This window comes from Cherax quadricarinatus, chromosome 1 (genome assembly GCF_038502225.1).
Source record: "Cherax quadricarinatus isolate ZL_2023a chromosome 1, ASM3850222v1, whole genome shotgun sequence".
NCBI classification, from domain to species: Eukaryota; Metazoa; Arthropoda; class Malacostraca; order Decapoda; family Parastacidae; genus Cherax; species Cherax quadricarinatus.
The window spans coordinates 7542138-7565483 of NC_091292.1; the positions used below are offsets into that span (position 1 = coordinate 7542138).

A 23346-nucleotide genomic window follows, 5' to 3' on the forward strand; every position below is an offset into this window, starting at 1 on the left:
AGCACAGAATATTAGCGTTAGCCTGTCTTTCAAAGGCTTGTGTCACGGCATTGCCTTTTCCTCTTGTGTAATGAAGGTCCTCTTTGGCATTTTTTTCCAAAAGAGGCCTGTTTCGTCACAATTGAACACTTGTTCAGGTTTCAGTCCTCCAGCCTCTATGTACTCCTGGAAATCATGCACATATTTTTCAGCCGCCTTGTGGTCCGAACTGGCAGCCTCACCATGCCTTACCACACTGTGTATACCAATACGGTTCTTAAATCTCTCAAACCAGCCTTTGCTGGCCTTAAATTCACTATCACCACCACTATTTGCAGGCAATTTCTTTACCAAATCTTCATGCAACTGCCTAGCCTTTTCACAAATAATCGAAGTCATAAGAGTATCTCCTGCTAATTGTTTCTCATTTATCCACACCAATAATAACTTCTCAACCTCTTCCAGTACTGGTGATCTCATTTTTGTCAGCATAGTTACTCCCTTTGCAACAACAGCATCCTTGATTTCCTTTTTCTTGGCCACTATGGAACATAAGGTTGTGTAGGGTTTCTTATACAACCTGGACAGTTCGGCCACACTTGTACCACTTTCATATTGTTCAATGATGGGTTTTCTTAAATTCAATCATATTTCTCACCTTCTTTACCACAGGCTTGGCACTAGGAACTTTCTTTGGAGCCATGGTAGCTTATTTAGTACTTGCAAGCACTAAAATAAATGGAATATTATGAAATATTTCGCTGGAGCATGTGAGGGGACCTTCGCTCACTGGTAAACAATGCCAGACTGGCTGCCGCCACGGCTCACGCCGTGGGTACGTGTCCCGGACGAACTACGACTTGCGAGTCAACCTATGAAAAGCGAGTCCATGTTTATACGAAAATACCCCTATGATTGGCGAAATTTACGATTGCCAAGAATTACGAAAAGCGAGGGACCACTGTATATATATATATATATATATATATATATATATATATATATATATATATATATATATATATATATATATATATATATATATATATATATATATATATATATATATATATATATATATATATATATATATATATATATATATATATATATATATATATATATATTACTATATTATATATATACTATATTATATATTTTTATTTTTTTTTTATTATCACACCGGCCGATTCCCACCAAGGCAGGGTGGCCCGAAAAAGAAAAACTTTCACCATCATTCACTCCATCACTGTCTTGCCAGAAGGGTGCTTTACACTACAGTTTTTAAACTGCAACATTAACACCCCTCCTTCAGAGTGCAGGCACTGTACTTCCCATCTCCAGGACTCAAGTCCGGCCTGCCGGTTTCCCTGAATCCCTTCATAAATGTTACTTTGCTCACACTCCAACAGCACGTCAAGTATTAAAAACCATTTGTCTCCATTCACTCCTATCAAACACGCTCACGCATGCCTGCTGGAAGTCCAAGCCCCTCGCACACAAAACCTCCTTTACCCCCTCCCTCCAACCCTTCCTAGGCCGACCCCTACCCCGCCTTCCTTCCACTACAGACTGATACACTCTTGAAGTCATTCTGTTTCGCTCCATTCTCTCTACATGTCCGAACCACCTCAACAACCCTTCCTCAGCCCTCTGGACAACAGTTTTGGTAATCCCGCACCTCCTCCTAACTTCCAAACTACGAATTCTCTGCATTATATTCACACCACACATTGCCCTCAGACATGACATCTCCACTGCCTCCAGCCTTCTCCTCGCTGCAACATTCATCACCCACGCTTCACACCCATATAAGAGCGTTGGTAAAACTATACTCTCATACATTCCCCTCTTTGCCTCCAAGGACAAAGTTCTTTGTCTCCACAGACTCCTAAGTGCACCACTCACTCTTTTTCCCTCATCAATTCTATGATTCACCTCATCTTTCATAGACCCATCCGCTGACACGTCCACTCCCAAATATCTGAATACGTTCACCTCCTCCATACTCTCTCCCTCCAATCTGATATTCAATCTTTCATCACCTAATCTTTTTGTTATCCTCATAACCTTACTCTTTCCTGTATTCACCTTTAATTTTCTTCTTTTGCACACCCTACCAAATTCATCCACCAATCTCTGCAGCTTCTCTTCAGAATCTCCCAAGAGCACAGTGTCATCAGCAAAGAGCAGCTGTGACAACTCCCACTTTGTGTGTGATTCTTTATCTTTTAACTCCACGCCTCTTGCCAAGACCCTCGCATTTACTTCTCTTACAACCCCATCTATAAATATATTAAACAACCACGGTGACATCACACATCCTTGTCTAAGGCCTACTTTTACTGGGAAAAAATTTCCCTCTTTCCTACATACTCTAACTTGAGCCTCACTATCCTCGTAAAAACTCTTCACTGCTTTCAGTAACCTACCTCCTACACCATACACTTGCAACATCTGCCACATTGCCCCCCTATCCACCCTGTCATACGCCTTTTCCAAATCCATAAATGCCACAAAGACCTCTTTAGCCTTATCTAAATACTGTTCACTTATATGTTTCACTGTAAACACCTGGTCCACACACCCCCTACCTTTCCTAAAGCCTCCTTGTTCATCTGCTATCCTATTCTCCGTCTTACTCTTAATTCTTTCAATTATAACTCTACCATACACTTTACCAGGTACACTCAACAGACTTATCCCCCTATAATTTTTGCACTCTCTTTTATCCCCTTTGCCTTTATACAAAGGAACTATGCATGCTCTCTGCCAATCCCTAGGTACCTTACCCTCTTCCATACATTTATTAAATAATTGCACCAACCACTCCAAAACTATATCCCCACCTGCTTTTAACATTTCTATCTTTATCCCATCAATCCCGGCTGCCTTACCCCCTTTCATTTTACCTACTGCCTCACGAACTTCCCCCACACTCACAACTGGCTCTTCCTCACTCCTACAAGATGTTATTCCTCCTTGCCCTATACACGAAATCACAGCTTCCCTATCTTCATCAACATTTAACAATTCCTCAAAATATTCCTTCCATCTTCCCAATACCTCTACCTCTCCATTTAATAACTCTCCTCTCCTATTTTTAACTGACAAATCCATTTGTTCTCTAGGCTTTCTTAACTTGTTAATCTCACTCCAAAACTTTTTCTTATTTTCAACAAAATTTGTTGATAACATCTCACCCACTCTCTCATTTGCTCTCTTTTTACATTGCTTCACCACTCTGTTAACTTCTCTCTTTTTCTCCATATACTCTTCCCTCCTTGCATCACTTCTACTTTGTAAAAACTTCTCATATGCTAACTTTTTCTCCCTTACTACTCTCTTTACATCATCATTCCACCAATCGCTCCTCTTCCCTCCTGCACCCACTTTCCTGTAACCACAAACTTCTGCTGAACACTCTAACACTACATTTTTAAACCTACCCCATACCTCTTCGACCCCATTGCCTATGCTCTCATTAGCCCATCTATCCTCCAATAGCTGTTTATATCTTACCCTAACTGCCTCCTCTTTTAGTTTATAAACCTTCACCTCTCTCTTCCCTGATGCTTCTATTCTCCTTGTATCCCATCTACCTTTTACTCTCAGTGTAGCTACAACTAGAAAGTGATCTGATATATCTGTGGCCCCTCTATAAACATGTACATCCTGAAGTCTACTCAACAGTCTTTTATCTACCAATACATAATCCAACAAACTACTGTCATTTCGCCCTACATCATATCGTGTATACTTATTTATCCTCTTTTTCTTAAAATATGTATTACCTATAACTAAACCCCTTTCTATACAAAGTTCAATCAAAGGGCTCCCATTATCATTTACACCTGGCACCCCAAACTTACCTACCACACCCTCTCTAAAAGTTTCTCCTACTTTAGCATTCAAGTCCCCTACCACAATTACTCTCTCACTTGGTTCAAAGGCTCCTATACATTCACTTAACATCTCCCAAAATCTCTCTCTCTCCTCTGCATTCCTCTCTTCTCCAGGTGCATACACGCTTATTATGACCCACTTCTCGCATCCAACCTTTACTTTAATCCACATAATTCTTGAATTTACACATTCATATTCTCTTTTCTCCTTCCATAACTGATCATTTAACATTACTGCTACCCCTTCCTTTGCTCTAACTCTCTCAGATACTCCAGATTTAATCCCATTTATTTCCCCCCACTGAAACTCTCCTACCCCCTTCAGCTTTGTTTCGCTTAGGGCCAGGACATCCAACTTCTTTTCATTCATAACATCAGCAATCATCTGTTTCTTGTCATCCGCACTACATCCACGCACATTTAAGCAACCCAGTTTTATAAAGTTTTTCTTCTTCTCTTTTTTAGTAATTGTATACAGGAGAAGGGGTTACTAGCCCATTGCTCCCGGCATTTTAGTCGCCTCATACGACACGCATGGCTTACGGAGGAAAGATTCTTTTCCACTTCCCCATGGACAATAGAAGAAATAAAAAAGAACAAGAGCTATTTAGAAAAAGGAGAAAAACCTAGATGTATGTATATATATATATGCATGTGCGTGTCTGTGAAGTGTGACCAAAGTGTAAGTAGGAGTAGCAAGATATCCCTGTTATCTTAGCGTGTTTATGAGACAGAAAAAGAAAAAGAAACCAGCAATCCTACCATCATGCAAAACAGTTACAGGTTTTTGTTTCACAGTCATATACTATATATATATATACTATATTATATATATATACTATATATATATATATACTATATATATATATATATATACTATATATATATACTATATTATATATAAATACTATATTATATATATATACTATATATATATATACTATATATATATATATATATATATACTATATATATATATACTATATATATATATATTATATATACTATATATATATATTATATATATATACTATATATATATATATTATATATATATATACTATATATACTATATATATATATACTATATATATATATATATATATATACTATATATATATATATACTATATACTATATATACTATATATATATACTATATATATATATATATATATATATATACTATATATATATACTATATACTATATATATATACTATATACTATATATATATACTATATACTATATATATATACTATATACTATATATATATACTATATACTATATATATATACTATATACTATATATATATATATATATATATATATACTCTATATATAATATATATAATATACTATATATATATACTATCTATATATACTATATATATATACTATATATATATATACTATATATATATACTATATATATATATACTATATATATATACTATATATATATATATACTATATATATATACTATATATATATATATACTATATATATATACTATATATATATATACTATATATATATACTATATATATATACTATATATATATACTATATATATATACTATATATATATACTATATATATATACTATATATATATACTATATATATATACTATATATATATACTATATATATATACTATATATATATACTATATATATATATACTATATATATATACTATATATATATACTATATATATATACTATATATATATATATACTATATATATATATACTATATATATATATACTATATATATATACTATATATATATATATATATATATATATATATACTATATATATATATATATATATATATATATATATATATATATATATATATATATATATATATATATATATATACTATATATATATATATACTATATATATATATATATATATATATATATATATATATATATATATATATATATATTTTTTTTTTTTTTTTTTTCAACAAGTCGGCCGTCTCCCACCATATATATACAGGAAGGCCCCGCTTTACGGCGTTTCACTTTACGGCGTTCCGCTAATACGGACATTTCAAATTATGACCAAAACTCACTATACGGCTCCCCCCACCTGACTTTCTAATACGGTCACCGTGCCCCACCCTGTTTGTTTACATTCTCCATGAGCTCAGTAAGCACTAAGTCTCTCCATTTTGTCTGGAAACTCCAAAATTTCAAATGTTTTTAAAAGTTATTTCATATTTTATATATACTCTGATAATTATACTTATGTATACCTGTACCTAAATAAACTTACATACATCGAGTCATTTAAATGTCGTATATTACGTTAATATACACATTTTCATTAATCCATCCATGATATTTTTTTCAAAATTATATAATAAACACGATGCATAACATATAAATAAGATAAATACACCCCACAGTAGAATAAATAAACATAAATGTGAGATGTGAGCAGACGACTTCCACAAGTGACGCCATAATAACAATAGTCACCGAGTCTCATTAAATGTCGTATATTACGGTAATATACACATTTTCATTAATCCATCCATGATATTTTTTTCAAAATTATATAATAAACACGATACATAACATAAAAAGATGATAAATACACCCCACAATAGAATAAATAAACATAAATATAAGATGTGGGAGCCTGGTTTGTTTACATAACTCTGCGCCTGTTACCTCTCATGTACTCATTCTTTCTCTCTCTCATTTATTCGTTTTATCTCATTTACTTACTCCTGACCCTACATTAAGACTACAAATATTTTAAGGTAAGTAATGAGTGAACTGTATATACATTTTATCGCTCTGGGATGCTTAAATATCATAGAATAGTATGTGTGGGTGGGGTGGCCTGGTGAGGTAGCCTGGCTATTACAATACATACCACACTTGATTTCTTACAATAAATACTACTTGTCTCACCCTAGATTAAGACTATAAATATTTTAAGGTAAGTAATGAGTGCACTATGTGTGTATTGTACTTTTTTATTGTTTTTTGATGCCTGGTTCTATTGCTAACATAATATATGTTAGTGTAAACTTGTTATCTAGTGTTTGTATGCATTTGTAAGTGGAAAAAAAGGGTGTTCCACTTTACGGCGGTTTCCGCTTTACGGCGGTAGCCTGGAACCTAACCCGCCGTATAAGTGGGGCCTTCCTGTATATATATATACACACACACACACACACACACACACACACACACACACACACACACACACACACATACACGTTTTTTATTTTGTGTTCTGCGCCCTGTTCCTGCGAGAGAGAGACCGAGTTTTATTGCCACCAGTATTGTCACGTCGGGACGACGCGAGGTAGGTGGCCGAGCAAATGTAGACAGCCTGTACTGTCTGCACAGACAGCCTATGATGTCTGCCAGCTTAATTCATATTTCACGGCACTCAGGTGCTGCCCTCTCTAGGCCTGCCAGGTCAGTGGGACGCTGGTCTCACTTTCTCTCACTCTCTCAGCGGCCTAGACTCAGACAACAGGTCCCACTCCTCTCTCCCTCGTGGGCACGGCCCTCCCGGGCCATGGGCACGTAACACGCTGCCTGTGTACCCCAGATACCGCAAATAAAGTAAGAAGCCTCCGAAGATGTTTATCACTGAGCCCCGCTCCGCTGCAGCATCACCAAATAAACTGGTTATATTCCCCCACACACGCCAGCCAAGGTACTTCCCCACACATGCCAGCCAGGGTACTTCCCCCACACACGCCAGCCAGGGTACTTCCCTCACACACGCCAGCCAGGGTACTTCCCCCACACACGCCAGCCAGGGTACTTCCCCCACACACGCCAGCCAGGGTACTTCCCCCACACACGCCAGCCAGGGTACTTCCCCCCCACACATGCCAGCCAGGGTACTTCCCCCCACACATGCCAGCCAGGGTACTTCCCCCCACACATGCCAGCCAGGGTACTTCCCCCCCCACACACGCCAGCAAAGGTACTTCCCCACACATGCCAGCCAGGGTACTTCCCCACACACGCCAGCCAGGGTACTTCCCCCACACACGCCAGCCAGGGTACTTCCCCCACACACGCCAGCCAGGGTACTTCCCCCACACACGCCAGCCAGGGTACTTCCCCCACACACGCCAGCCAGGGTACTTCCCCCACACACGCCAGCCAGGGTACTTCCCCCACACACGCCAGCCAGGGTACTTCCCCCACACACGCCAGCCAGGGTACTTCCCCCACACACGCCAGCCAGGGTACTTCCCCCACACACGCCAGCCAGGGTACTTCCCCCACACACGCCAGCCAGGGTACTTCCTCCACACACGCCAGCCAGGGTACTTCCCCCACACACGCCAGCCAGGGTACTTCCCCCACACATGCCAGCCAGGGTACTTCCCCCACACACGCCAGCCAGGGTACTTCCCCCACACACGCCAGCCAGGGTACTTCCCCCACACACGCCAGCCAGGGTACTTCCCCACACACGCCAGCCAGGGTACTTCCCCACACACGCCAGCCAGGGTACTTCCCCACACACGCCAGCCAGGGTACTTCCCCCACACACACGATTTGATTTGATTGGGACTTGCTCATGAGTGAATAGAATTATCAAAGCTTATTGCTTATTTGCTTGGGCAAATACGATTCTGTTAGTGGGAAGGTTTTTGAAGGACTTGTCTAGTATGGGCCAACAGGCCTGCTGCAGTGTTTCTGCTTTCTTATGTGCAAACATATATGGATGAACATCACCTTGACACAGCTATTGCAGGCCATGCTGGCAACATCTACAATGACAATGTTGTCCCATTTTAGGGAAATTTTAAAGAGATGCCAGAAACAGAGGTCTCTGGACAGATATTTTGTGTGACAGGGGTTCAGTGACTCATGCTGGTCCTAGTGGCATTAGAAAACAAAGAAGGGATGTAAGCCTGGAAAAGGAATTTTTACCTTAAGTCTTTATGGAAGGGGATTCCCCTTCCAAACAATAGTACACCTGGGAGGTTATTCTGGGGATCAATGTCCCCGCGGCCCGGACCATGACCAGGCCTCCCGAGCCACAGCCCGGCTGATCCGGCACTGACCATCCTCTCCCTTCCTCCCGTCTCGTCAATCATCAATAAGTCTTCAATAAAGGTAAGTGTCATTTTAGTAATGTTTTACTCAGCATGTCTCATTGTTTTCTGTGTAGGGAAATGTATATTTCATGTAAAAAAATTATTATGTTCAACCCCTTTCAGGGTCTGTGCCGTAGATCTACGGCTTTACGTTCAGGGTCCAAACCGTAGATCTACGCCATGAGCTCAGCTCACTCTGATAAGCTGTGAGCAGTAAGTTTGGGCCTAGATATGAGAGAATACATCTATGTGGTATGTGTGCACCACATAAAACAACTCCTGCAGCACACAGTGTATGAGAGAAAAAAAACCGAGACCGTAATTTTCGATTAAAACAGCGACTTTGCAGTGTTTTTTCATGTTTTTTTATAGGTGTATTTGCAATTTCTTGGTCTCATTTGATTGAATGGAAAATATACTACAGAAATAGAGATGGCTTGAAACTGAGCTCAAAGTAGCAGAAATGTTAAATTTTTGCCGATGTTCAAGAGTAAACAAATGACCTCACAAGTCTAATACATGACAGCTGGTGGGTCAAATATGCATTTACAAATGTGGTGATATTATTTATACAATTATTACAGTATTGCATAACAGTAAATCTTCTATTTTTTGGTTTGAATAAAAATTCATTATGTGAATAAAAAATCAAAATGGAATTCATTTGTAAAGCCTGAAAACGTAACTAAGGAACAGAGGAAATGTTAGTTTAGCGCCAGGAATGCCTGCATTGTTTATTCTGGACCCTATTTGGAAATTGGAATATTTTGAACTTTGCATTAAATTGGCCAAATTACCAATTTCCGGTCAATTTATTTTGTTGAAACAGTTTGACTTAGCGATTTCTTGTGCTCAATCGATAGAACAGAAGTAATACTAGTGAAATAGTTAAGAATTTGGTTGACTGGAATACACTGTAATTGCCCTAAAATGGGAGTCAAATACACAAATAACCTGCACATAGAAGAGAGGAGCTTACGGCGATGCTTCGGTCCAATTTGGACCATTTACAAAGTCACACTGGGAGAAAGTCGGCAAAATCGCCGATGCGTAAATATTGCCGACACATCAAAATTCACGAGAACATAATTTCGTCAATTTTCCATCAAATTTCATACTTTTTGTTTTATTACCTTCAGAAAAGATTCTCTACCATTTCATAAGAAAAAATAAAATTATTTTTTAAAATTCTTGGACCATGGTGCGCAATTTGAAATTTGGCCTCTGGACCCTGAAAGGGTTAATACTTTTGGGTGTCTGGAATGGATTAATTTAATTTCCATTATTTCTCATGGGGAAAATTAATTCGGAATAAGTAACAAAAAGGCACAATACCGTGACTGGAACGATACACAAATAACCCGCACATAAAAGACAGAAGCTTACGACGACGTTTCGGTCCGACTTGGACCATTGACAAAGTGACTTTGTCAATGGTCCAAGTCGGACCGAAACGTCGTCGTAAGCTTCTGTCTTTTATGTGCGGGTTATTTGTGTATCGGAATAAGTCAGTTTCAGGATAAGTCATTCTCTCTGGAACGGGTTAATTTCGTGATCTGGGGGTCCACTGTATATATATGTCGTGCTGAATAAGTAAAACTGGTCAATTAGCAAGAACTCATTTAAAATTAAGTCTTTTTCTAAAATTTTCTTTTATAGATTTAAAGGTATATTTCTTCATTTATGTTAATGTAAAAAATAAATAATTTTCTACCAAAAGGACCTCAGAAAACGTACCTAACGTTATTATAACAAGCACAATTTAATTTAGCCTAGTCCAACTAAATATTTTTAGACAAGTTTACAGCAATTTAATAATAAATAAATACAATGAAATATACTTTTTTTCGTTAGTTTCAGAATGATTTTTGCAAAATTACTGCATACAAAAATTTTTTGCTTGCCTTGTCTGGCAAGAAGAGCATTACTGTTTATGCCAAGTCTGCAAGTTGTATCTATTCAGCATGACATTATATACGCCCACACTATACAAACAATACACAATATACACATACTACACAATGCAAAGATCATTTCAAGTGTGATCTTGTGTGACCATTTGAAGTTTAACCTTCATTTGATGTTCATTTGTGTATGTATTTACATTTCTGGCAAGGCAGTTACTAAACTTTTTTTTTTTTTCTTTTTTAATAATTGCCCTACCTAGGAGTTACCTGAAGATTATCTAAAGTCAATTCCAGGGGTCACCTCCTCCATGGCCCAGTCACCAGGTTATGAAAAAACTGGATTTTCTCAATTCATGGTGTTTATTAGCTTGCTAAACATGAATTCTTGCAGTTTTTCTAGAACTCTCTTATTTTTGCCTTAGTACATGTACCTGGGGCCCAATAACGAGAACTGACAGACCAAAACCATTGCGTTAGGTAAAAAGGACACAGGTGCAATTAATGCGACATTTTACTGTGGCAACGTTTCACTCTCCAGGAGCTTTGTCGAGCCATTACGGTAATTCTACCAACATTACAAAACTACTGTACCTACTAGAAAATATAACCAAGAGTAATTTAACCCTTTCAGGGTTTTGGCCGTACTAGTACAGCTTACACACCAGGGTCCATGACATATTAGTACTCATAAATTCTAAGGCCTTCAAATCTAGTGAGAAAGCTGGTAGTCCTACATATGAAAGAATGGGTCTATGTGGTCAGTGTGCACAGTATAAAAAAAAAACTGCAGCACACATTGCGTAATGAGAAAAAAAAAAACTTTGTGTTTTTGGATTAAAACAGCGACTTCGCACTATATTTTCGAACGGTATTTATTGTTGTATTCTAGTTTTCCTGGTCTCATTGTATAGAACGGAAAACATATTACAGAAATTGAGATGATTTTGACTGGTTTTACAATGAAAAGTACAGTGGACCCCCGCATAACGATGGCATCACATAGCGATTATTTCGCATACCGCTTACTTTAATTGCAAAAATTTTGCCTCACATACCGCTTAAAAACCCGCTTACCGATTTTCGTCCGAGACGCGTCCAATGTGCGGCCTGAGCCACGCTCACATGTTCCGCCGGTGGCATTGTTTACCAGCCAGCCTCCGCGGTAACATCCAAGCATACAATCGGAATATTTCGTATTATTACAGTGTTTTCGGTGCTTTTTCTGGAAAATAAGTGACCATGGGCCCCAAGAAAGCTTCTAGTGCCAACCCTACAGCAATAAGGGTGAGAATTACAATAGAGATGAAGAAAAAGATCATTGATAAGTATGAAAGTGGAGTGCATGTCTCCGAGCTGGCCAGGTTGTATAATAAACCCCAATCAACCATCGCTACTATTGGTGGTACAGCTGCTGCTGCTGCTGCACTGTCAGCTGCTGCTGCTGCTGCTGCTGCACTGTCAGCTGCTGCTGCTGCTGTAGCACCGTTGTTGGTGTGGCTTATTGAGAATACCAAGAAACAATTAACCCCAGAGGATTTGCCACCCAGGATAACACAATAAAGTCAGTGTCATCGAAGACTGTCTAACTTATTTCCATTGGGGTCCTTAATCTTGTCTCCCAGGATGCAACCCACACAAGTCGACTAACACCCAGGTGAACAGGGAAAAATGCCTGGAACTAGTGCTCATATTGGTGAATTTAAAGCCAGCAAAGGTTGGTTTGAGAGATTTAAGAATCGTAGTGGCATACACAGTGTGATAAGGCCTGTTCTGGAAGAAAATGCCAAACAGGACCTACAGTACTCAGGAGGAAAAGGCACTCCCAGGACACAGTGTCTCATCAGTCATTGCTGCATCTTCAATAAAGGTAAGTGTCATTTATTCTTCATTTAGTAGACTAGTACATGCACAATATATACTGTGCATGTACTACTCTACTATTGTGCATGTATCCTTCTCTTTGTGTGTGGGAAAATGTATATTTCATGTGGTAAAATTTTTTTTTTCATACTTTTGGGTGTCTTGCACGGATTAATTTTATTTCCATTATTTCTTATGGGGAAAATTCATTCACATAACGATTATTTCGCATAACAATTACCCCTCTTGCACGGATTAAAATCGTTAACCGGGGGTCCACTGTACCTTGAAATTGAGCTCAAAGTAGCAGAAACGTTCGAATTTTACCGAAGTTCAAAAGTAAACAAATCATGCTAAGCGTCCAATACACGTCAACTGGCGAGTCTAATATTCTTTCACAAGTGCGCCGATATTATTTATACCATTTCTACACTAATGCAGTAGTCTTCATAACAGTAAATCTTCTATTTTTTGTAAGAATAAAAATTCAAAGTGGAAAGCAAAAGAAATGTAAGAGGGGCCTGGGGACGTGACTAATGAACAGAGAAAATGTTATTTTAGTGCCAGAAATGTCTTTCTTGTTTATTCTGGACCCTATTTAGAAACTGGCATCTTTTGAAATTTGTGTGAAATTGGCAAAATTGCTAAATTCTGACCACTGTATTGGACCATTGAAATCAGTAAATTGGTAGTTTCTTGTACTCTTTCGATAGAAAAAATGGAGTTCTAGCGAAATTATGATTTTTGTCGACTAGTACATGGGAATTGACTGAAAATAGGGCTCAAAGTGGGCAAATTCACCGATGCGTAAACATCGTCGAGACCGCTAACTTCGCGAGAGCATAATTCCCTAAGTTTTCCATCAAATTTCATACTTTTGGTGTCATTATGACCGGGAAAAGATTCTCTATCTTTTCATAAGAAATAAATTTTTTTTTTTTTTTTTTTTAAATTTGGGGGACCCTGAGAACAAGTCTCAGAGGGCCTGTGGACCCTGAAAGGGTTAAAGGAACAAATACTGGTTACAAGACATTACCATAGTATGATGTACAGACTGTCTCACCTTTGCTAATCCTGCCTTGTTGGCTCCTTGGGACTCTATATAGGTAATGTACGAGGTAAAGTCTTTAAACTCTTCCCAAGTTGGCCGAAACACCATAATTTTGGGTTGATCCCCCATTGTGGACTTCATCTGTCAATATAAAAAGACAATGTATCAATTGGAAAATAAATATGCATAATTTTGTTAGCTGTAAATCTTATAACACTGGTATAATTATACAAAGAAAAAACACTATTCTAATTTTAACAATGGCGGGAGATGGTTTATGTGGACTGTTGAATTTCTTTACAGTATTGACAAGCCTCCTTTAAATCTGTTAAATTGTATATATCTTTTATGCCAAGATACAACAAGAGCAATGCATGCACAATCTACCTGATTCAGTGTCACAAATTAAACTCAAAATAAGCAGCATTCCATTAAAATGATTAAATGATATCAAAGATTTTATTAACACTCTGCAGGACTTAATACATTTGTGGTGCATTTATCATTAACCACCACCCTACATATATACATAGTAGGGATGGGTTGAAACCAAAATTATTACCAATACTAATACCAATACTTAATTTTATGCTGATATCAATACCTACACTAATACCATCAAAATTGGCCAATACTGACCAACACCAATGCCATCAATATCAACTGATATAGATGCAATTAAAATTAGCAAATACCCACTGATACCAAATACCTTGACATATCTCCACAGTAGGGTGGTTTGATATGGGATAGAAAATGAATTCTTAAATTTTTCTCACTTCTCCCCTTCGTTGCGTTTCTTTTTGCTAAAGCATTTTCTTATAAAGTCTTGTGATGATTGGAATTCATTCAGAGGTGCCCAACACCACCAAATGTTTTCCTCTCCCTCCCTACCAAACAGAAATTCCTTTAATACTGCCTCTCTTCACTTAGCAACAGAGTTCTGTCTCTAAGATCATGTTGGTAAACAAATTCGTTGCTAAGTGTGAAGCATACTATAATGACAGTGGGCTCGTGTTAGCCATCTTTGATGTTGTTTTAATGTTACTTTTACACCATTTATAACATTTCTGGTATATTTTTAAATGTTTATACAGTAGTATTCTGCATAATGTAATGAACAGAATAGAGGAAATCAGCTCTAATATACATTATTTAGGTATGCATACTGGTCAGATAGCCCATCTTAAGTCAGAGTCGTCGGTAAACGAGTGCTTCGCTAAGTGAGGAAAGGCTGTAATCTTTATTATTAACACATCAGTCATTTCCCACCAAACCAGGGCGACCCCAAAAAACTACACACTTTCATCATCATTCGCTATCACTGTCTTGCCAGAGGTGCACCTACATTACAGTTCAAAAACTACAAAAATCACCACCCATCCTTCAGAGCACAGGCACTATACTTTGCACCCCCAGGACTCAAGTCCAGCTAACCAGTTTCTCTGAATCCCTTCATAAGTATTACATTGCTCACACTTCAACACAATGCCAAGTCATAAAAACCATTCGTCTCCAATCGCTCCTAACATGCTCATACACGCTTGCTGGAAATCTGAACCCCTTGCACAAAAAAACCTCCTTTACCCCTTCCCTCCAACCTTTCCTAGGATGACCCCTACCCTGCCTTCCTTTCACTACAGATTTGTACGCTCTCCAAGTCACTAGTATTTTGTTTCATCCTTTCTAAATATCCAACCCACCTCAACAAGCCCTCCTCAGCCCTCTGAATAATACTTTTAGAAACCTTGCACCTCCTCCTAATCTCCAAGCTAGAGATTTTCTGCATTATATTCACACTGTATAATGCCCTCAGACATGACATCTCAAAAAAATAACCCGCATGCAGGAGAAAGAAGCTTATGACGACGTTTTGGTCAGACTTGGACCATTAATCCTTTGGGTGTCAGTCCTGACTTTGAAGCCAGGGTCAGTCCCATTGTACTATGCCACGAGCTCAGCTCACTCAGATAAGCTGTGAGCGGTAAATTCATCCTTAGACATGAGAGAATGGGTCTATGTGGTAAGTGTGCATCATACAAAAAAAAATCCTGCAGCACACAGTGCATGATAAAAAAAAAACTGCGACCAAGTTTTTGATTTAAAACAGTGACTTTACAGTGTACAGTGGACCCCCGCGAATTCGCGGTTCCGAATTCAAGGCTTCAGTAATTCGCGGATTTTTCCTTGGACCCTAACTAATAGTTGTTTGCGGAAATCCCCGCAAATTCACATTTTTTTTGGGGGGGGAGGGCCATTTTTCATGGCAATGTAATTTTTTGTGTGTTTTAATGCTAAATATTAAGAAAAACATAATTAAATAACTTTGTAACATAAATTCAGCAAAATTTCCACATACATGTACTGGCAAGTACCCGTACATTTAACTTTACTTTTACTAAATTAATTACCATATATTTAGCATACATATAACAAAGAAAATGGGGTTGCATGAATTGCAGTATGCCAAAGAAAATGGGCTTGCATGAATTACAGTACATATGGGGGGTAACATCGGTATTTTACATTCTAGCACTGCGGGGGAGACAGCAGTACAGTACTCTATGTGGGTTTATCTTTACATTCTTTTTTTTTTGTATGAAGCCAAGTTTGAAATTAAATTCAAGTGTTTTAGGGGTATATTTAGGGTTTAAACTATAAAAATAGGCATTTACAGGCATTTTCTTAAGTGTGTCCAGAATTCAGTTTTTTCAAATTTGTGAGTGGTCTTGGAACGTAACCCCCGGTTTCTTGGCCTCATTTGATAGAAGGGAAGGTATATTACAGAGAGATGATTTTTATTAAATACTGAACTGAAAGTAGCTTGAAATTGAGCTCTAAGTAGTGGAAATGTTTTGATTTTTGCTGATATTCCGGAATACACAAATAACATCACTTGTCCAATACACATCCAACTGGCCAGTCTAATACATATTTAGGAATGCAGTGACATTATTTATACAATTATTACAATAATGCAGTAGTCTGCATAACAGCAAATCTATCTTTTGTGTGAAAAGTTCAAAATGGAAAGCAAGCGTAGTATAAGAGGGGCGCCTGGAGACGTGACTAAGGAACAGAGGAAATGTTTTTTTTAGTGCCAGGAATGTCTAGTGTTTACACTGGACCCTATTTTTAAATTGGAAATTTTTTGTGTGAAATTGGCCAATGTACCAATTTCTGATCACTTTACTGGGTAGTTTAAATAGGTAAATGGGCGGTTTCTTGTACTCAATCGACAGAATAGAAGGAATACTAGAGAAACAGCTATGAGTTTGGTAGTTTGGAACAATGGAATTGGCCAAAACTAGTGTGCAAATTGGGCAAAATCGCTGATGCAAAGAGTGTATCATTTCATAAGATAATTTTTTTTTATTTAATTCTGTGATCCTGAGAGCAAGTTTGAGATCAGGGGTATTGACCCTTAAAGGGTTAACAAAGCCACAGTGTGACTTTGTAAATGGTCCAAGTCAGACTGAAATGTTGTAAGCTTCTCTCCTATGTGCAGTGACTGTGCTGTGCTTTTTTGTTCATTACACACCATCTCTGCTGCCTCCACCCTTCTTGTTGCAACATTCACCACCCATGTTTCACACCCATATAAGAATGTTGGCACCACTATACTCTCATTCATTCCCTTCTCTCTTTCCTTGGACAACATTCTTTGTCTCTACATATCTCTCAGTGCACCACTCACCATTTTCCCCACATCAACCCTATGATTCACCTCATCTTTCATAGACGCATCTTCTGATGACTCCACTCCCAAATATCCAAATACATTAACTTCCCCCATACTCTCTCCCTCCGTCTAATCTGATATTCAATCTTTCATTACTTAGATTTTTTTGTTAACCTCATCACCTTGCTCTTTCCCATGTTCACTTTTAATTTTCTTCTTATACATACCCTTCCAAACTCATCCACTAACCTATGCAACTTCTCTTCAGAATCTCCCAAAATCAGTGTCATCAGCATAAAGCAAATGTGACAACTCCCACTTTGTGTCATATTCTCTCTTAATCCCATGACACTTCCCAACACTGGAGCATTCACATCTCTTGCAACACTATCTATAAATATACTGAACAACCATGGTGACATCACATATCCTTGTCTAAGGCCTACTTTTACTGGGAAATAATCTCCCTATCAACTACATACCCTAACCTGTGCCTCAATATCCTCAAAAACTAACTGCTTTCAGTAACCTACCACTTATTCCATACACTTGCAACATCTGCCACATTGCTCCCCTATCCACCCTATCATATCTGTTCCACATCCATAAATGCAATGAAAACCTCTTTACCCTTAACTAAATACTGTTCACGTATATGCTTCACTGTAAACATTTGGTTTACACCATTCCTAAACCCTCCTTTTTCATCTGCGATCCTGCTCTTTGTCTTGCTCTTATTTCTTTCAATAATAACTACTATACACCTTATACTCAACAGGCTTTCCCCCCCACCTGCTATAATTTTTATACTTTTTTTTTTTGTCCCCTTTGCCTTTCTTTATACAAAGGAACTACACATGCTCTCTGCCAATTCCTAGGTGTCTTCCCATATTTCACACATTTAATAAATAGAAGAACCAACCATTTTAACCTGCTTTTAGCTACAGTTTAAAACTACCCAAGAAATCCAAATTAACTCAAGCTTGCTAAATCAATTTTAAAATTTATCACTCTATAACCTATGTCTAGTTTTAAGTACCTGTAAGCATTAGAATTAGTCTGCCTGAAATGCTCATGCTTTCTAGTGGCTTTCTTTGTGCCTGACAATATTTTATTACATGTAAACTACACACTGTACTGTACAAAATAGAGGATTTGATTTGATTTGGTCCCCTCGGTAACAGCTGTTTTATCAACTCATTCTACCCACAGCCTCATGCACCTCCCCTACACTCACATTTGGCTCTTCCTCACTCCTTCAAGATGTTATACCTCCCTGCCCAATGCACGAAATTACAGCTTCCCTTCTTTCATCAACATGTAACAGTATCCCCTCCATCTTTCTGATATGTCCAACTCTCCATCTAATAACTCTCCTCTTATTTTTTAACTGTCAAATCCATTCATTACCTAGGCTTTCTGTACTCATTAACCCTTAAACTGTCCAAACGTAGATCTATGTTTGCACGCGTAGCACTCCGAACATAGATCTACATTCAATTTTACATTGTTTCTTATGTAAAAGAAAACGTAGCTCTACGTTCGGAGCATTACATGTGCAAACGTAGATCTACGTTTGGACAGTTTAAGGGTTAATCTTACTCCAAAACTTTTTCTTATTTTCAATAAAATTTGTAGATAGCATCTCGTCCACTCTCATTATATCTCCTTTTACATTCCTTCACCACTATCTTACCTCTTTCTCTCCATATCCTCCTCTCTCCTTACATCCCTTCTACGTAAAAAAAAAAAAAAAAAAACTCGCATGATAACTTTTCTCTCTCACTACTAACTCATCATTCCACTAATCACTCTTCCTTCCCACATCCACTTTCTTGTAACTACACACTTATGCTGAATACTAACACTACATTCTTAAATCTACCCCATACCTCTTCAACCTCATTGCCTATACTCTCACTAGCCCATCTTTCTTCTAATATTTGTTTACATCTTGCCCTAACTACCTTCTTTAGTTTATAAACTTTCACCCCTCTGTTAACTGTTGATACCATTCTAATTATATCCCACACGCACGCCGACACACGCACGCCGACACACGCACATGCATGAACATGTGCAAACAGACACACGCACACATGTACACACATGCACGCACACACACACACACATGCACAAATAAGTGGGAGGAGTGGCACGAAAGAGTCAAAGAGCCATCACCGGACATCATAGCTCTCACAGAAACCAAGCCTACAGGTATGATAACAGATGCCATCTTTCCAACGGGATACCAGATCCTGAGGAAAGACAGAGGGAACGGGGGGTGGAGGAGCGGCACTGCTGATCAAAAACCAATGGAATTTTGATGAGCTGGAGAGAGAAGACAGCGGAGAAGCAAGCGATTACATAGCAGGAACGCTTCACTCTGGAGGTCAAAAGTGGTAATTGCAGTGATGTATAACCCACCACAGAACAGGAGGCCAAGGCAAGAGTATGATGAGAGCAATAGAGCGATGGTTGACACTAGCTGCAGTGGCCAGAAGAGCTCATGCATGCAGGGCAAAGCTCCTGATCATGGGTGACTAACCACAAGGAAATCGATTGGGGGAACTTGGAGCCACATGGGGGCCAAGATACATGGAGGGCTAAGATGATGGAGGTGGTACTGGAAAACTTCATGTACCAACACGTAAGGGACACTACAAGAGAGAGGAGAGTTTAAACCAGCAAGACTGGACCTAGTATACATCTTGAGTAGTGCAGATATTGACGACATAACATACGAAAGACCCCTTGGGGCCAGCGATCATGTGGTTTTGAGCTTCGAATACACAGTAGAGCTACAAGTGGAGGGGGAAGCAGGAAGGCCAGGACAAATGAAACCAAACTACAGGAAAGGGGACTACACAGGAATGAGGAACTTCCTGAATGAGGTTCAGTGGGACAGAGAACTGGCAGGGAAGCCAGTTAATGAGATGATGGAATATGTAGCAACAATGTGCAAGGAGGCTGAGAGGTTTGTACCCAAGGGTAACAGGAATAATGAAAAAGCCAGGATGAGCCCATGGTTCACCCAAAGATGCAAGGAGGCAAAAACCAAGTGTGCTAGGGAATGGAAGAAATATAGAAGGCAAAGGACCCAGGAGAATAAGGAGAGCAGTCATAGAGCCAGAAACGAATATGCACAGATAAGAAGGGAGGCCCAACGTCAATATGAAAACGACGTAGCAGCAAAAGCCAAATCTGATCCGAAGCTGTTATACAGCCACATCAGGAAGAAGAAAACCGTCAAGAACCAGGTAATCAGGCTAAGGAAGGAAGGAGGAGAGACAACAAGAAATGACAGTGAAGTATGTGAGGAACTCAACAAGAGATTCAAAGAAGTGTTCACAGAGGAGACAGAAGGGGCTCCAGAAAGACGGAGAGGTACGGTATACCACCATATGCTGGACACAGTACACACACCCGAGGAAGAAGTGAAGAGGCTTCTGAGTGAGCTAGATACCTCAAAGGCAATGGGGCCAGATAACATCTCTCCATGGGTCCTGAGAGAGGGAGCAGAGGCACTATGTGTACCCCTAACAACAATATTCAATACATCTATCGAAACAGGGAGATTGCCTGAGGCATGGAAGACAGCAAATGTGGTCCCACTCTTTAAAAAAGGAGACAGACATGAAGCACTAAACTACAGACCAGTGTCACTGACATGCATAGCATGCAAAATCATGGAAAAGATTGTCAGGAGAAGAATGGTGGAACATCTAGAAAGGAATGATCTCATCACCAGCAGCCAACATGGTTTCAGAGATGGGAAATCCTGTGTCACAAACTTACTGGAGTTCTATGACATGGTGACAGCAGTAAGACAAGAGAGAGAGGGGTGGGTGGATTGCATTTTCTTGGACTGCAAGAAGGCGTTTGACACAGTACCACACAAGAGATTAGTGCAAAAACTGGAGGACCAAGCAGGGATAACAGGGAAGGCACTGCAATGGATCAGGGAATACTTGTCAGGAAGACAGCAGAGAGTAATGGTACGTGGCGAGGTGACAGAGTGGGCACCTGTGACCAGCGGGGTCCCACAGAGGTCAGTCCTAGGACCAGTGCTGTTTCTAGTAATTGTGAACGACATGAAGGAAGGAATAAACTCCAAGGTGTCACTGTTTGCAGATGACGTGAAGTTGATGAGAAGAATTCATTCGATCGAAGACCAGGCAGAAATACAAAGGGGAAAGAAGACCGCAGATGGAGTACAGTCTAGGGGGCCAGAGACTACAAACATCACTCAAGGAAAAAGATCTTCGAGCGAGTATAACACCAGGCACATCTCCTGAAGCGCACATCAACCAAATAACTGCGGCAGCATATGGGCGCCTGGCAAACCTCAGAACAGCATTCAGACATATTAATAAGGAATCGTTCAGGACCCTGTACACCGTGTACGTTAGGCCCATATTGGAGTATGCGGCACCAGTTTGGAACCCACACCTAGCCAAACATGTAAAGAAACTAGAGAAAGTGCAAAGGTTTGCAACAAGACTAGTCCCAGAGTTAAGAATATGTCCTATGAGGAGAGGTTAAGGGAAATCAACCTGACGACACTGGAGGACAGGAGAGATAGGGGGGACATGATAACAACTTACAAAATACTGAGAGGAATTGACAAGGTGGACAAAGACAGGATGTTCCAGAGATGGGACACAGCAACACGGGGACACAGTTGGAAACTGAAAAGACAGATGAATCAAAGGGATGTTAGGAAGTATTTCTTCAGCCACAGAGTAGTCAGGAAGTGGAATAGTTTGGGAAGCGATGTAGTGGAGGCAGGATCCATACATAGCTTTAAGCAGAGGTACGATAAAGCTCATGGTTCAGGAAGAGTGACCTAGTAGCGACCAGTGAAGAGGCGGGGCCAGGAGCTTGGACTCGACCCCTGCAACCTCGACTAGTTGAGTAGGACTAGGCGAGTACATGCATGCATGCATGCACACAGACACACACACACACATGGAGAAGATTATCAGGAGAAGAGTGGTGGAACACCTAGAAAGGAACGATCTCATCAACAGCAGCCAACATGGTTTCAGGGACGGGAAATCCTGTGTCACAAACCTACTGGAGTTCTATGACATGGTGACAGCAGTAAGACAAGAGAGAGTGGGATGGGTGGATTGCATTTTCTTGGACTGCAAGAAGGCGTTTGACACAGTTCCACACAAGAGATTGGTGCAAAAACTGGAGAACCAAGCAGGGATAACAGGGAAGGCACTACAATGGATCAGGGAATACTTGTCAGGAAGACAGCAGCGAGTCATGGTACGTGGCGAGGTGTCAGAGTGGGCACCTGTGACCAGCGGGGTCCCGCAGGGGTCAGTCCTAGGACCAGTGCTGTTTCTGGTATTTGTGAACGACATGACGGAAGGAATAGACTCTGAGGTGTCCCTGTTTGCAGATGACGTGAAGTTGATGAGAAGAATTCACTCGATCGAAGACCAGGCAGAACTACAAAGGGATCTGGACAGGCTGCAGACCTGGTCCAGCAATTGGCTCCTGGAGTTCAATCCCACCAAGTGCAAAGTCATGAAGATTGGGGAAGGGCAAAGAAGGCTGCAGACGGAGTACAGTCTAGGGGGTCAGAGACTACAAACCTCACTCAAGGAAAAAGATCTTGGGGTGAGTATAACACCAGCCACATCTCCTGAAGCGCACATCAACCAAATAACTGCTGCAGCATATGGGCGCCTAGCAAACCTCAGAACAGCATTCCGACATCTTAATAAGGAATCATTCAGGGCCCTGTACACTGTGTATGTTAGGCCCACATTGGAGTATGCGGCACCAGTTTGGAACCCACACCTAGCCAAGCATGTGAAGAAACTAGAGAAAGTGC

General features: G+C 39.5%; 1 protein-coding gene across 3 annotated transcripts in view; it reads right to left on the reverse strand.

Moving 5' to 3' along the window:
• LOC128690930 (uncharacterized) overlaps positions 1 to 23346 on the reverse strand; it is a 112535-nt gene that overhangs the window by 74784 nt on the left and 14405 nt on the right. For all 3 annotated transcript variants that reach the window (XM_070091542.1, XM_070091497.1, XM_070091582.1), the window contains one exon: positions 13823 to 13951. In XM_070091542.1, the coding sequence (XP_069947643.1) occupies positions 13823 to 13951 (129 nt within the window). The remainder of the gene's footprint in view (positions 1 to 13822; positions 13952 to 23346) is intronic.